The sequence below is a fragment of the Cynoglossus semilaevis genome, chromosome 16, assembly GCF_000523025.1.
Source record: "Cynoglossus semilaevis isolate Cse_v1.0 chromosome 16, Cse_v1.0, whole genome shotgun sequence".
Taxonomy (NCBI): domain Eukaryota; kingdom Metazoa; phylum Chordata; class Actinopteri; order Pleuronectiformes; family Cynoglossidae; genus Cynoglossus; species Cynoglossus semilaevis.
Window position 1 is genome coordinate 11,986,251 of NC_024322.1, and position 14,981 is coordinate 12,001,231.

Consider the following 14,981-nt stretch of genomic DNA (forward strand, 5'->3'; position numbering starts at 1 on the left):
GGTTCTCCACACACTGTTAGACTAAGTACCATCAGTGGTACCTAGCCTTTTAAGTGGACCAGCCATCTTTAGAGTCTATACATATATATATTTATATATTACATTCAAACAAAAAATTGCTTTATAATACAGGATTTAATTCAATAACCAAAAGTTGAAAAATTGATTTTCTATTGTCAAAAATGTATTTATTTTTACTTTAATTCTGACCCCACCCTTGCCCATTAACTGCCAGGATTGGCTGCAGCGCCCCCAACCCCCCAACGAGTTCATTGGTAAATTAAAAGAATGTAAAATGTTTGTTTTTTTTTTGTTAATTATATGAAACACATACCTAAATATTTTATTATTTGTTTGGATATTTTTGTGACATTTTGTAATTAAAATGTGTTCGTGGTGAGGATACTGTAAGCGGTGCCACTAAATTGCTACTCTTTCTCTCACCCTGTCATTTTTTTATATATATGTTTTGGGTTTTTTTTTTTTCTTTTTCCTAAGATCAAATACCTCGTCTCCAAACACAATGAAACCCCTTCTGTAAATGACACAGTGGAGTGGTGTAAATGACCACTTGTGGGTTTCTGTGGGTCCTGACAGTGGCGTGGCTGGATGAGCTGCGCCCTCGCTGAAAAGCCACTTCCTAAAGGACAGAAAGTTGTTGCGCTCCTGGAAAGTTGCAGGCTGGACCTGTCTGCTGTGGAACTCCACTCTGGAATGCAGCGGGAGGAATAGGGAGTCTGCTCCATAACCTAAAGAAGGGAGAGGCTCGCACTTCTTACATTTTTTTTATATATTTGCTGCTTCAAAGTGACAGCTGTGGGTGTTTTTCTTTTCATTAGGAGTATGGTTACACGGCTGCGCGTCCAGGAAAGTTTTTTCAAAGTCAACTCCAGAAACCTGTGAGGATTACTGAAGTCTGAGATCTTCACTGCGACTCCATCTGCAGCATGGTCAGTACTCTGTACTCTCTCTTGTGTACTAGTCGAGTGTTGTTGTTTTTTACTAGGACGCAAATTTCTGATTATTGGAAATCGATTATTTAAAAAAAAATTTCTGATTATTGGAAAACGATTATTTTAAAAAAACAACAACAACAAAAACAGCTCCCTGCTTGTGTTTGTGTCACTTTTGTGTGTGTCCCCCTCCCAGGTCTGCAGTAAGGTGCTGTGGGGGGTGGTGGGGGCGGCTGTCGTCATCGTGCTAATAACGATCCCTGCAGTTTATTACAGCAGTAAGTTCAAGCTCAGCACATTTTCAGTCAGTATTTTTTCCATTTTCACTCCTGTGTATGTGCGTGTGTATGTGTGTCAGCTGCAGACGCTTCTTCTTTCAGCGCAGACGGCTTTAAATTTTTTTATTTTCTTTCACGCCGACTTGTAAAAGTCGAGTTTGTGTCACATTCTCCCCCTTTGTTCCGCAGACATGGTTCACGTTACGCGTCCATTTGACTTTCATTAAGTGACGAACATGTGATTTATTTAAATTCCCTCCTAATGCCTGAGGTTGCAGCTGGCAAACAGCGCCCCCCTGTGACCGAGACTCTCACTAGTTCTTAGTGTTCGATTAAAAAACATCCTTTAACAGAAAAAAGTGTGCACACCACCCTGCAGATGTTCCGTTTAAACCTCATAATTGACACCATCTTGTTTGTATTGTTTTTTGTTCAAGTTTTTTTTTTAATCTTGTTTGTATTGTTTTTTGTTCAAGTATTTTTTTTATTTAACCATTATTTGACCAGGAAAGAATCATTGAGTTCACAACCCACAGATAGGAGGACATTATGGTTAAAAATAGTAGAAAAAGCAGAACAAAAAATAAATAAATTTAAATGTTGATTGATGAAATAAACAACCAGGTCACAACCTGAGCTTCAAATGTTTGTTCAAATTATGGTTGTTATTTGCTTCTAATTTTAAAATTATTCATTTTGAGATTGAAAAACCCAATTAAATGAAACGTAACATGGCTCAGTGTTTGACAACGATTTGTAATAAATTGGTTGTCACTGTTTTCATGGGGTTGTTATGATTGAAATGATGGATCATTTAAATGATTTCAGAACGTGAAGGACCCAAAAGGCCATACACACTGGACGACTACTTCAATGACACCATCAGGTGGAGAGCCTACAATTTATACTGGATATCAGGTACCAGCCACTTGTTTTTGACTGGAGGTTTTTTTCTATTCATCACAAATTATTATGACTTTAAAAAAAATAATTATAGTTATATCATTTGAACCAATTGCAATTAATTTTAAAAAGTGAATCTGTGATTTTTTGAGTCTCAGATTTCAGTCGTTATGACACAACATAATTAAAAGTTTGTATCTTTATATTAAATGTACTTCCCATCTGCAGATAAAGAGTTTCTGCACAAGACGAGAGATGGAAACATCTTTCTCCACAACGCTGAAACGCAAGAGGAATCACTTTATTTGAGCAACTCCACTTTTGTAATTTTATTTTTTATTTTTTTGTAACACATACATTATATATTACTGCAGGAAAAAAAGTTTTAAGATATTTAATCTTTAATCTCTGTTTTCACTCCAGGCTCAGGTGGATGCCTCAGATTACTTGCTGTCTGGTGATTATAAATACATTGCTTTCGAAAGCAACTACACAGAGGTGAGAAACCACTTTGTGAATATCCACACGTCAGTTGTGTGTGTGTGTATGTGTCTTGTCAAACAGATTTTCGTCGAATCCTAAGATTTATGTCTGAGACAGATGTTTGTGTATAACCCGGCAGAACTGGAGACATTCGTTCACAGCGTCATATTCCATCTACGACAGAGAAACTTCGTAAGTAGACGGGTTTTTTACTTTTCATTTTTTCACAAATTTTTATTGAACTAAGGCGTCTTCAGTGATAAAATGCCACAAGAGCAGAGGCACCAATAGTTTGATTTATCTGTCACAGGACGTTTGTCACAGGAGTGAATCTTCCTACTGTTGTGCAGTACTTTTCCTGGGCTCCAAAAGGAAACAAATTTGTGAGTAAATGCCATAACCACACTGAGAGAGTCAGGTAATCTACCTGCATCGTGGATTTTACTGTATTCCTCAGTATGACCATGAATGTCCCTGAGGTATTCCTCCTATATATATTGTAACAAATTTGTTTAAACGGTCCATTTGTGGTGTTTTTTTTTCTAGGCTTACGTCTCGGACTACAATGTGTTTTTCAAACCAGAGGTCTCTGCTGAAACTGTACAAGTGACTAACAATGGGAAAAAGAATGAGATCCTTAACGGCATTCCCGACTGGGTCTATGAAGGTATTTGTTTTCTTTTTATGTTGGCATATATAATTGCTTATACGTAGCAATTGCCTGGTTTCAGTGAATGACCAATTTCAGAGGAGGTGTTTGCCTCAAACGGAGCAATCTGGTGGTCGACCAGTGGAAAATACTTGGCCTATTTAGAGTTAAACGACACAGACGTTCAGAAGGTGGAGTTCTCCTGGTACGGAACGGATCAATATCCTCAAACTATCACTTTCCCATATCCAAAGGTAGGAGCTTTTCCTCACTTTATACATTTTATAAAGTAATAATTTGTGGATGTGTAACGAGAGAACGTTTATCACAGGCGGGATCGAACCTCACCAAGGCGAAACTCTTTGTTGTTGACACCACCAATCCGTCCCAGCGCACACAGGTGTTTGCCCCTGAGTCCATTTCTTCTGGGTGCGTAGATTCTTCACTTTCCTCCAGTTGTACTACTACTGAAAGCAGACGCAAATACCTTTGTATTTCCATGGTCTGCCTTATGTGAAAGCCCTGTCACTTTCTGTTGCCTTTACTCAGTGATCACATTTTGTGCTCAGTGACCTGGGTTACAGATGAACGCGTGGCTGTGCAGTGGCTCACCAGAAAGCAGAACTACCTTGTGGTTCAGATCTACGACTCTGACGGAAGCCGCTGGAAGGAAGTGCAGGTTTCTGCCATTTCTGTCGTCTTTATTATCTACTAGTAATAAAATATACTTGAGGATTGAAACAGCGACGTGTCTACTCTCATTGTAGGCGTTTGAACAAGCCAGCAGTACCGGCTGGATCGGTCACGTAAGTTGTCAAATGACCGTCACCTGCTCGTGACGATCCTGTCGTTGTCTTGTGGTTTGATGCTCGTTTTCATCACTGTTTCCAGTACGTGCCCTTACCTCTCTTCTTTGCTGAAGACAACCTCAGCTTCTACAAAGTGATGAGTGACTCTCGTGGATATAAGCACATCCATTATGTCAAAAATGTAAGTACAAGATGCAGTAATGCAGCATCAGCAAAACATACACTAATTCATCAAGGCCCGAGTACCAGCAACAAAAACACAAAGTCCACTACNACCAGCAACAAAAACACAAAGTCCACTCATTTTTTTTATTTGTAAAGGCCCGAGTACCAGCAACAAAAACACCTGGTACAAGCAGCAGGTGTGAGGCGAGGTTATAAAAGTCCACTCATTTTTTTATTTGTGTTTGTATTTATTCTAGTAGTCTATGAACCCCCTGCTCCATTGTTAGTATTACAAATACATACTACATTTTTTTTCTATTCCAGGGGTGGGCAAACTTTTTGACTCATGGGACAAAATGAGGTCCAAAATTTGACCAACAGGCCGGTCCAGTATTGGTTGGATGTTTGGGTGAAATAATATGAATAAAATAAACAATATTCATAACTAAAAATTCATATAAGAACTGGCACATTTGACGTCAAAATATGACCTTGCTGCAAAGAGTTCTTCACATGAGCTTGAAATATTTTTTCTACTTCAGCCAAAGTTAATACCACCTCAAAAATGCAGTGCTGGGCAAAAATGTTAGGCAGGCACATATGATAACCATATTGTACTCCTTTGAATTTTTCTTTTTATCAGAAAAAGACAAATCATTCAGTGTTTTATTAATCAAAAGTGTTTGTTTGTTTTAAGGGCAAAGCACTTCCTGTTACCTCTGGGAAGTGGGAAGTCATCTATATTTCCAAATTAACGAAAGACGCCATGTAAGCCATGATGTCATACAACTTCTATTTCTATATACTGTAAGTAAAAGTTACTCATGTAAGTTACTTTTTTTAGATATTTTGTGAGTAATGAGCATCAAGCCAGTCCTGTGAAGAGAAACCTTTACAGGTGAGTGAAAGTTTTCTAATCCTCCGTTCAATCCGCGCTGCGATAGACCTACTGTATTAAAGGCGCAGTAACACAAACTAAATGATGTCACGCTCCCTGATTACTGGCTGGTTTGTTGACCAGGATAACGATCGGAAGCAGCTACTCCAACATGCAGTGCCTGACCTGTGACCTGTACGACGACAGGTGTCAGTACAACTCTGCCTACTTCAGCTTCAACGCCTCCTTCTACCGGATGGACTGCTACGGTCAGTTTCACCCGTCGTCCACTTCTCCCTGTTGTCCCTCCCATGTGCAATGACTCACCCGTGGTTAATGTGTAGGAATTAATGTGTGGGCTGCAGCGTCCCCGACGCATCACTCTGAGCTAACGCAGCCGCGCATCAGAAGTCATGTCTGATCAGTGATTTAAAAAACAGCCTTATTTTATTTATTTTTTTGTGCCAGGTCCTGGACTTCCCGTGTACTCACTCATGGACAATCGAGGCCCGAGTGTGACGCGTACGTATAAATACACTGTTAACTGCATCATGTTAATCTGTTAACTGTTCTTTAAATTTGAAGGTGATGTGACTGGAATTATTATGTTTGCAGTTGACAGTTCTGAAAGTCTCGGGGTTCTAAAAAGGACTTGGTTCTGTTACCAAATGTGTACTCGTAGTAAGTTCTTTAAACTTAAGTTGTTTTTCTTTTGTCTTTCACAGAAATAACGATCCTCGAGGACAACAAGGAGCTGGAAAACATTTTGTCTGAATTTCAAATGCCAAAGATTCACCACGGCACACTGCAGGTCGCAGGGTTTGGTGAGAAAACACTCACTATTATTATTATTATTATTGTTATTATTATTATTATTGTTATTATTATTATTATTGTTATTATTATTATTATTGTTATTATTATTATTATTGTTATTATTATTATTATTGTTATTATTATTATTATTGTTATTATTATTATTATTGTTATTATTATTATTATTGTTATTATTATTATTATTATTGTCCATGTAAATAGATTTTTTTCCTACTTCAGTGAAAAGTGTTGTTGTGTGTTTAACAACAGTGAAGAGATTTACGATTTTAACTGTGGAAATATTACATTTAAGTTGGGAAACTTACTTTTAATTCAATATTTTTGAAAAGACCAAATAAATTAGCATTGTAACTCGGTCAACAGGACTGGAAAAATATTATAGAACTATATTTAAGATTAAAATAGTTGTTCTCATGGGTTTTAAATGACCAATAGAAAAAACATTACACAAAGTTATAAAAATAAAACTGAGGTGTTGGTGACACAAACATAAAAAAAAAAAAAACTGAGCTGTTGGTGACACCAGGAAGATATAATGTGATAAAAGTGCAGCTGTCCTAAAACTTTTGTTTTTCAGTGTGAATGATTGCTCTGTCTCTTGTTAATGAATTCAGTTTTTCTAATTGTATTTTCCTCTCACACAGATCTGTGGTACCAGATGATGTTGCCACCCAATTTCAAGAAATCTAAAAAATATCCTCTTCTCATCGACGTGTGAGTGATGCTCTCCCCTCTCCTCTCTGCCTTGATGTCACCACGTGTGTGTGTGAATGGACTTCACCGTCTCCTCGCTCCCCTCTGCAGGTACGGCGGCCCCTGCAGTCAGAGGGTGAGCTACAAGTTCAAGCTGAACTGGGCCACACACCTGTCCAGCACGTATGACATCATCGTTGCCAGCTTTGACGGCCGGGGAAGCGGTTACCAGGGTGATGAAATCATGCACGCAATCTACAAGCGCCTGGGGACGTTTGAAGTGGAAGATCAGATAACCGCTGTCAGGTAGAGCACGGACGACGAGCCCTCCTCCCAACATTTGTTCAATGGTCTGCACGCAGATATGAGTAATTCAATTCCACAGAGTCCAAATGAACAGGACAGATCTCCACAACTTCATTACTGCCCTCTACAACCGTCATCACACACAGGCACAGCTTCTTTTCCAAGGTCGACCGGCGTCACTGTTTTCCCTTCATGTTGGTGGGTTTTGTCAAAAGAGGCGTCTGTAACTCAGTCAGGGTTGATCCACCGAGTCACAAATGTGACTTTATCTTTAGTTCAAGTTTCTACACTTTTATCATTAATATATAAGTCAAAATACAAAATACTTTTGAGGAGAAAAAAACTAGAGATGGTCGATAATGTTTACCGCAAGAAAAAACAGCTGCATAGATCAATATCGGTTGATATTGGAATCTGAAATTAAGTGTTTGATCATTATCGGCATATTGGAGTAGTTTACACCGACCTTTGTTTGAAAAACCTTGAATAAAACTTGAAGTTTTCTTTTAATGGTCAAAATGATGAAGCACGTACTTCAACTGTGAAAACCACAGATGTAGACGGAAAGATTGAAAGTAAATGGACCTGGTCTTGCAACAGTGACTGTTCAAACAATCTGATTGGTCCAAATGACCGCTGACATATCACTTACATGAGTTTGACTTAAAAAATTGGGGATAACATGGTGCAGAATCCTGTGATTTTGATTTCACACTAGAGCATTTACAAATTACAAAAATGATTTCTTTTGGTTTGTTTTTCAGGAAGTTTATTGACATGGGTTTTATCGACAAAGAGAGAATCGCAATATGGGGCTGGGTGAGTTCAGTTCAGTTCGTTCTCATTTCTTCCCCCTGTCACCTGTATGTATTTAATAAATATATTCTAATGACTATATTTGATGAACTTTGACCTTCAGTCTTACGGTGGCTATGTTTCCTCCATGGCTTTGGGAGCGGGAACTGGACTCTTCAAATGTGGAATTGCTGTTGCACCGGTAGCAAAATGGGAATATTATGGTGAGTGAATCTAATTTACAGAGACACTGGGGGCAAATGGTTTCAGTTCTGGGGTTGTAATTAAAGTCATTTGGTTTTTGGGGGTCATTTGGAGCCATGACCTACTGAGGTTTTTTGACTACACATTACTGTAAGTTGTTGTCTATGTATAAGAAATAGACATAGCCGTCCGGCTGCAAAATTAAATATTTTCTTAATTTGATTTATCATTTTATGATTGGGGTCTTTTCTGAAGAGGGTGGGGTCTTATTATTTTTGTGTTAACAGAGGATGATGTCAGAGTTTCTTATTTATCCACAGACACTGTCTCCACTCATTTTACACCCACTCCTGACAAAATTTACTGTTTAAATTTCCTGTGAGTGGCTTCGTAATTTCCCTTCACGTTTTAAGGGCGACATAAAAGCTGTGATTGAGTCCATAAACTCTTCAGGACGATGTTAATTGGCATCACAAATTATACTTACCAGTCAGAAGAACTCCTTCTTTTCCAGACACTTCTATCCAGGTCTAAGGGTTGAGGGTTGACTTTTTTCCTGAAATGTCATCAAGAGTCAAACAGGTTCATGTTGGTCCAAAGCTTCTGTGAACGTGTCCTGCTTTAATCACTAAAACATGTTCAGCGTCGTCTCCGTCTCTGGAGGTGTGTTACCTTTTCATTGTCCAGGTTTTATAAACCTAAAAAATATTATTTATCTTTTTTACCCAGAAACACAATGAACCTTAAATAAGACCTGAACAGAAACCTCAGCTCTGCTGATCTACCACTGCTGTCTGTCTGCCTGTCTGCCTGTCTGTCTGTCTGTCTGTCTGTCTGCCTCTCTCCCTGATTAGTGGTTGATCACAGTCAGCTGTGTGTCATTAGTCTCACTGGTCTCACCTGGTGCCCTGGGTCTATGTAACTATATAAAAACACCCCTCTGCCTCTGTCTTTGTCTTTGTTGATGTTTGACTTCAGTGTCTCTCTGTCCAACTGACAGAGTTCTGTTTGGTTTTATCTTCAGCCCAGTTTGGGTTTTTTTTTTCTTCTTTGTTTCTTCTTGACCTTGTGATTTCAGTCAATGCAGTTAATTCAACAAATAGTAGAATCAACAGCAGTCCAGTTGTCTTTGTCTCAACTGCTTCAGATAAAATGACCTGGACTGAGAACCTACACGGACATGTAGATCTAGATCTGTTTTTTTAGAGAAAACTTCATTTAAGCCCAGAGATGACACAAAGAAGGAGGTCGTGACCTGGTGTGAAAGACATCACTCTGATTTATCAAGAGGAAATATGACATATGGCAGAAATGTCCAGACTTTAAATGGGATGTGTCAAACCTTTAGTCCCAGGGCCACTTTTGGTACGCTACCCCACAAAATCGGGTCTGTGAATAATTTTTTTTTAACACTGGCGTGGCCCTCAGATGCAGTGATGTTTGCAGCACTGGTCCTCAGCTTGTTGGAGGTCGAGACCCCTGCATTGAAGAACATTGGAGAACATTTAGAAAAATTTGGGTCGAGACCCCTGCATTGAAGAACATTTAGAAAAATATATTTCACATTTTATTACTTAGGTCCTTACTTTAGGTCTGAGTTCTGTTTCTACGGTAACTCGATTTCCGCGATAAGTCGTAACTCACATACTGAATATAAGTACCCATGTCACTCAGTTATGCTTTGGATCCATACCGAAGAATAAAAAAAAAAAGAAAATGGACTGTAGCGTAATCCAATTTAGTGTGAGATGGCAGTGTAACCATGAGATGCCGTAGGTTGAGAGAGTTAGTTAAACTGTGATCTCCTTTTTTAAGCAACTTTTTTAAATAATATATTTTTAGTCTGTGTAAATCCAGGTCCATTCTTTTCCCCTAGTCTTTTTTTTTTCTTCATTTAGACTCAGTCTCATTAAGTCTGTGTTAACACAGTATTGACTTAACAATTGTAAAATTGATTTTCCTCTGCAGACGCAGTTTACACTGAACGCTACATGGGAACTCCTGCAGAGAATTCAGACGGTTACATGGTGAAAATAATCATTTTATTTATTTCATTTCATTTTTATGTTACAATAATCAGTTAAAATTTTACTAAATCCATGTCGTGATAATTTTTTTCTTAAAAGAATTCAACAGTGACGGCCAGGGCAGATAATTTTAAGAGCGTAGACTACCTCCTGGTTCACGGCACAGCAGATGGTGAGTCCCTCGGCCAGTGTTTGTCACTTGTACTGTTCGTGCTCTTGGTTCTTATCAGTTTAGCGGCTAATACAAGCATAGAAAACCTGAGTGTTGATGTTCAGTCACGTAGTCACCGTCCTGTCTTCCCTCCAGATAACGTCCATTTCCAGCAGGCAGCCCAGATCTCCAAAGCCTTAGTGAACGCAGGGGTGGACTTTGAGACCATGGTAAATATTGGCTGAGAGAAGTGGGGCTAATATTGACCTTGATGTCGTGTCACTTAACGAAGGAATGAAGGTTCCAAATGACCTGATCATATTAAAGACACGTACGATGGTACTGTATGCACTAATGCCACCTGTGCTGTCCATTTCAGTGGTACACCGACAGGAACCATGCTCTGAGTGGATCGGCCTACCGCCATATATACACGCTCATGAGTCACTTCCTGCAGAAATGCCTGGTTAATCCCAAGTAGATGTGAAGAATGTGAGAGCCTTTGGATTTAAAAAAATAAAATAAAAATCATTACAGCGTTCTTGTTGTTTTTGGATTCACCTGATAAAAATATCAGGTTGGACATTTTGTAGATTTTCTTTCTTGTTTCCATGTGCAATGAGAATTGCATTGGTTTTATAAATGATCATTGTATGTTTTATGAGAATTGCATTGGTTTTATAAATGATTATTGTATGTTTTATACTGTATGAGATAATGAAACTTTTTGTCGATCTTTGTTTTTTTCTTTTGCATGCATAAACAGTGAATGACCTGATAATGTGTTAATTTTTTTTTAAAAATTGCACTGTTCTCTGTGGCGTTGTATCATCTGTAATAAAGCTGAAATAAACTATAGACGTTTTGAGATTTTAAGTCTGAATTCTCTCTAGTAAGAGATGTAACAATGATCATCAACGATCACTGATGACAATGACTGGTCTTGGCCAAACTACGTGAACTTATCTCACTTAGCATCTTCTTTTACGCTAGCATCTTAGCGTCACTTAGCGAGATTCTAACTGCTTCCTTAGAACAACTTTGCCTTGTTAGGAGAAGGAATAGAAAGGCAAATAACACATTAAACAATGGGATTATTTGAGATTAAACGAGTACATAACTGTGAAAACTGGTACGAAGCTGTAATTATTTATTTTTTAAATTAAAATATTTAGGTTAATCTGCATGGAATTCTGGTTCTCAATAAAAAAAAATACAATGTAATAATAATAGAAAGTGCATAGAATAAAACTGGTGCAAAACAAATCAAGGACTGCGCTAAACAACAAGTAGAACTTGTGTAGTACGACACTGTAGTACTTGTAATTGCAGCTAGCACTTTAAAATCAGGTTTTCTTTTTCTGTATAAATTAACTTGAAAAACTTCAACAAATAATTCCTCGTCGTAAATGTGTGTAAAGTAAAAACCACCAAAACAGGATGATTGTTAACTCCACATGACTCTGTCAGAAAATGCTAACAGGCTACGTGTAACCAACCTCCCCCACCACCACCCCTCACCCCTCACCCCTCCATGGCTTGTGTTTTATTGAGGTGAGAGGCATCAGGTTTAACACGTACGCGTGCAGTGATTTGTTTGTCAGGGTAGAGGTCGTGTTTGATTGTGTCCCTGTTATCACTCACTTTTCCTAAAAGTCAAACAAGTTTAGTGAACTGAGACGGAAGCTGATTAATGGCTTGAGAGAAAGGGAGGACACGCTGATGTTTCAGTGACGACGGCGTCACCGCAGAGAGTGGTCCTCAGCTCTGCTATAAAAGACCTGGAGCATCGCACAGGGACCTGGAAATCAGCAGCAGGAGCCGAGGCAGCGCAGAGAAGAAAGGCAGCAGTCAGTGAACGTCACATCCCCGTTCAAACGCTACAGGACTCAGGTGAGAATATATTTCCTCCACACCTTAAATTATAATAACCCAAGAAAAAACTAATTTTTTGTCTCTGCATTTTAGAAGACAGCACAATGAAAACCGCCTTCAGTTTAGCTGGATTCATGCTTTTCATCATCATCAAAAACAGCTGGCAGGTCCCCGACCAGGACGCGAACCATAACTTCATGTAAGAGCAATTTTCTGCTTTTCTTTTTCTCACTGATTTATTGAACCAACAGACAAACAGTTCTGTTAAAGATTCTTAGGTTTGGTGGAAGAAATAAGATTTTATAGTCAGTTTAATTTTTTAGTTTATCATTAACAATTGTCATATATAAAATTATATTTTATTATTATTAATAATATTATATTGTTAATATTTTTAGCTGAAATAGAGTAATTAACTTTTAAATTTAGTTAACAAAATAATTTTACTTCTTTAGTATTTTCCAAGATAATCTCAGTTTCTAAAATTAGTCGTCAGTTTTAATAAATTGTCGGTCAGAGTTTTAATTTGAATGGAAATTCATTTATTGCTTCTCAGTTGCCATTTATTTACGAATGAACTCTTGTGTCTGAGCTGCTGTTTAATCGAAATGTATGTAAACAGTTTGGCTCAAATATTTTCTGTTTTTCTTTCAGGTCACTGTCAGAAAACTCCCTGTTCAACGAACCACTCGAGCTCCCAAACATGAAGAGACATTCAGAGGGAACTTTCTCCAACGATTACAGTAAATACCTGGAGACCAGAAGAGCACAAGATTTTGTACAGTGGCTAAAGAACTCAAAAAGGAACGGGTGAGTGCCACCATCCACATATATCAATATATCATATATAACCACATACGGGAGCCTGGAGTCAGACGTTATAGTTTGAAGATTTTTTTTTCTCTACTTCTTTGACAAGTTTAATCTTAGTATATTGGTCCTATATGTTGGTGTTTGGTTATGGGTTAATTTTACAAATCTGAAATCAAGACAAGAGATAGCTTTGGTGTTGTTGTTTTTTAATTATAATAATTATTTGACTTGTGCTGACTGTTTTCTGCTGACTGTATCATCTCTATCATCTTTACCTAAGTCTCCAGATTCAGACCCATGGTTCAGTGGTGGGTCTCGAACTAGTGTCATTCTTTAGGAATTGCCACTGTATTTTCACCATGAGACTTTGATCTGCTGAGGTAGATCTCAGATATAAGAGTCCTAAGGTTTGACTGTTCCAGACGTTCAGTTCTGACTGGTGCAGTTTCATGTTTTCCTTTAGTAATAAAAGCGAACCCAGACCTTCTGTGACTGAGACCCTCCGCTGTCTCTCTTGCAGGAGTCTGTTCAGACGTCATGCAGACGGCACCTACACCAGTGACGTCAGCTCCTACCTGCAGGACCAGGCGGCCAAGGAGTTTGTTTCCTGGCTAAAGACGGGCCGGGGCAGGAGAGAGTAGACGGAGGCACGGAGCTCCAGCAGCTCTGGGATCATGCAGCAATCTCCAATAACTCTCTGCCATTATATGTGTGTCTCACAGTCTGTGCTGAGCGTTTCCTCTCGCCATTCTATCAAATTCCCATCGTGATTGGTCTGCAGTGTTGGATGAAATGTTGCAAAATTGGAAAAAAAAAATACTTCAGGATGTTTGAAATCTGTGTGATAAATGGAGCAGGATTTTTCTTTTTTTCTTCAAACAACGACATTATGTTGTTTTTATGTTCACATGTTGGGATTTCTGGTCGTCCGTCATCCACGTTGACTTAAAACAAAAACCTATGATTCCGTTCTCTGTCTGAGTTTGCTTCTGTTCCACACTCACTCCTGTAGATAGTCTCCGTATGTTTTCTTATTATTCAGAAAAGTCATTTAGTTTTCAATAAAGAAATGTGTACAATCAACGAGTCCGCTGTTGTATATAAAGAAATGTGTACAATCAACGAGTCCCCTGTTGTCTGAAGGAGGTATTACATCCCAAAAAATACACAAAGATGAAGTTTAAACCCGTAGAACTCACAGGCTTATAAATTATTAACACCCACCTCCCAAAAAAAAGTCATAACCTCTTAAAATGGATGTGATTAGAAACAGAAGACACACAAAAAAAACTCTAACCTGCCTCTTGGAAGACACGTCCTCTTGGGACAGACTACACTAAAATAAGACGAATGATGTGATTCACGCTGGACTGGTTGGGAGCGTTCGTCGGGTCGACACTCTCCAGCGCCTCCTGGCAGCGCAGACAATAATACACACGAGCCAGCAGCTTGACATGTTCAGGGATGTGCCACATCTCCTAGCTGTCATCTGTGGAACATCAAAACCATCTGTTGACTATAAAAGCCCAGCACGCTCCAGTCAAGGCCAAATCTCCCAGGGTTAGAACTGGGCATTTCTGCTTGGCAACGCGGGATCTTCCCTTAACGCCTTTGTCTCCGCAGTTGTGCCAACGCGCTGACAACTGATCTGACGTGACGTGACGTGACGGAGGATCCTGTGGGATGTATTACACGGGTATGGCTAATGATCTGCCTTTAGACTGATCTGGGTCTGAGGGCTGGGAGACATGGGGTGGGGAAACGAGGGTGGGGTAGAGGTGGAGGGGTCAGAATCAGAATCTTAAAGGAAAAAAACAGTTTGGGTGTCAGGTGGAGTCATTTGGTTCATCTGTTTTTGTCAAAAAAAATCAAACGTTTTGAGGGTGTAGGAATTTTCTTTCAAATGTTAGGCCTTCCGATTTAAACCAACCTGTAGCCCTGTAACTATATCAAAGCATTACATCGTCCATAAACACTGTTCATCAGTACCTACAGTGTCATTTGCATTTGCTAACACAGTGCTAACATCATGATCTAGGACATAAAAACACCAGAAGACGCGTCAGACTTGCGTCTGAGAGCCATAATGAAGGGCAAAAAGGCCCCCCCCACACAAATGATCCAATGAATCACAAATGCTAAGTGTCAAACGCAGACAAATGT

General features: G+C 39.0%; 2 protein-coding genes across 4 annotated transcripts; both read left to right on the forward strand.

The window, feature by feature from the left end:
* The first annotated feature begins 546 nt into the window (after window positions 1-546).
* fap (fibroblast activation protein, alpha) lies at window positions 547-10,786 on the forward strand. The gene is made up of 26 exons (XM_008328706.3): window positions 547-950; window positions 1,150-1,231; window positions 2,060-2,149; window positions 2,363-2,457; window positions 2,558-2,632; window positions 2,757-2,809; window positions 2,928-3,000; window positions 3,164-3,284; window positions 3,366-3,520; window positions 3,598-3,695; window positions 3,816-3,945; window positions 4,034-4,072; window positions 4,158-4,256; window positions 4,938-5,008; window positions 5,085-5,138; window positions 5,262-5,386; window positions 5,586-5,639; window positions 5,843-5,941; window positions 6,599-6,668; window positions 6,759-6,953; window positions 7,718-7,772; window positions 7,873-7,972; window positions 9,921-9,979; window positions 10,079-10,151; window positions 10,287-10,360; window positions 10,510-10,786. The coding sequence occupies exons 1-26, from the start codon at window positions 948-950 to the stop codon at window positions 10,609-10,611; spliced, it is 2,244 nt and encodes a 747-aa protein (XP_008326928.1). The 5' UTR covers window positions 547-947; the 3' UTR covers window positions 10,612-10,786.
* Window positions 10,787-11,852: 1,066 nt separating this feature from the next.
* Window positions 11,853-13,901, forward strand: gcgb (glucagon b). Of its 3 annotated transcripts, none has more exons than XM_025063770.1 (4): window positions 11,853-12,023; window positions 12,102-12,204; window positions 12,660-12,815; window positions 13,282-13,901. In XM_025063770.1, the coding sequence occupies exons 2-4, from the start codon at window positions 12,110-12,112 to the stop codon at window positions 13,457-13,459; spliced, it is 429 nt and encodes a 142-aa protein (XP_024919538.1). In that variant the 5' UTR covers window positions 11,853-12,023; window positions 12,102-12,109; the 3' UTR covers window positions 13,460-13,901. The 3 variants fall into 3 exon arrangements, with proteins under 3 accessions (XP_024919538.1, XP_024919537.1, XP_008326926.1); XM_025063769.1 differs by having other exon boundaries at window positions 11,854-12,023; window positions 12,099-12,204; XM_008328704.3 differs by having other exon boundaries at window positions 11,865-12,023; window positions 12,099-12,204; window positions 13,339-13,901.
* Window positions 13,902-14,981: the final 1,080 nt, after the last annotated feature.

Excerpts from the sequence above, each read along its gene's own strand:
- gcgb (XM_025063770.1), top strand. The coding sequence starts at position 12,110 with ATGAAAACCGCCTTCAGTTTAGCTGGATTCATGCTTTTCATCATCATC. Across the intron at positions 12,205-12,659 it reads GACGCGAACCATAACTTCAT|GTCACTGTCAGAAAACTCCC; the intron begins GTAAGAGCAATT and ends TTTTTCTTTCAG. Across the intron at positions 12,816-13,281 it reads AAGAACTCAAAAAGGAACGG|TAATAAAAGCGAACCCAGAC; the intron begins GTGAGTGCCACC and ends GTTTTCCTTTAG.
- fap (XM_008328706.3), top strand. Across the intron at positions 5,942-6,598 it reads ACTGCAGGTCGCAGGGTTTG|ATCTGTGGTACCAGATGATG; the intron begins GTGAGAAAACAC and ends CCTCTCACACAG. Across the intron at positions 7,773-7,872 it reads GAATCGCAATATGGGGCTGG|TCTTACGGTGGCTATGTTTC; the intron begins GTGAGTTCAGTT and ends TTTGACCTTCAG.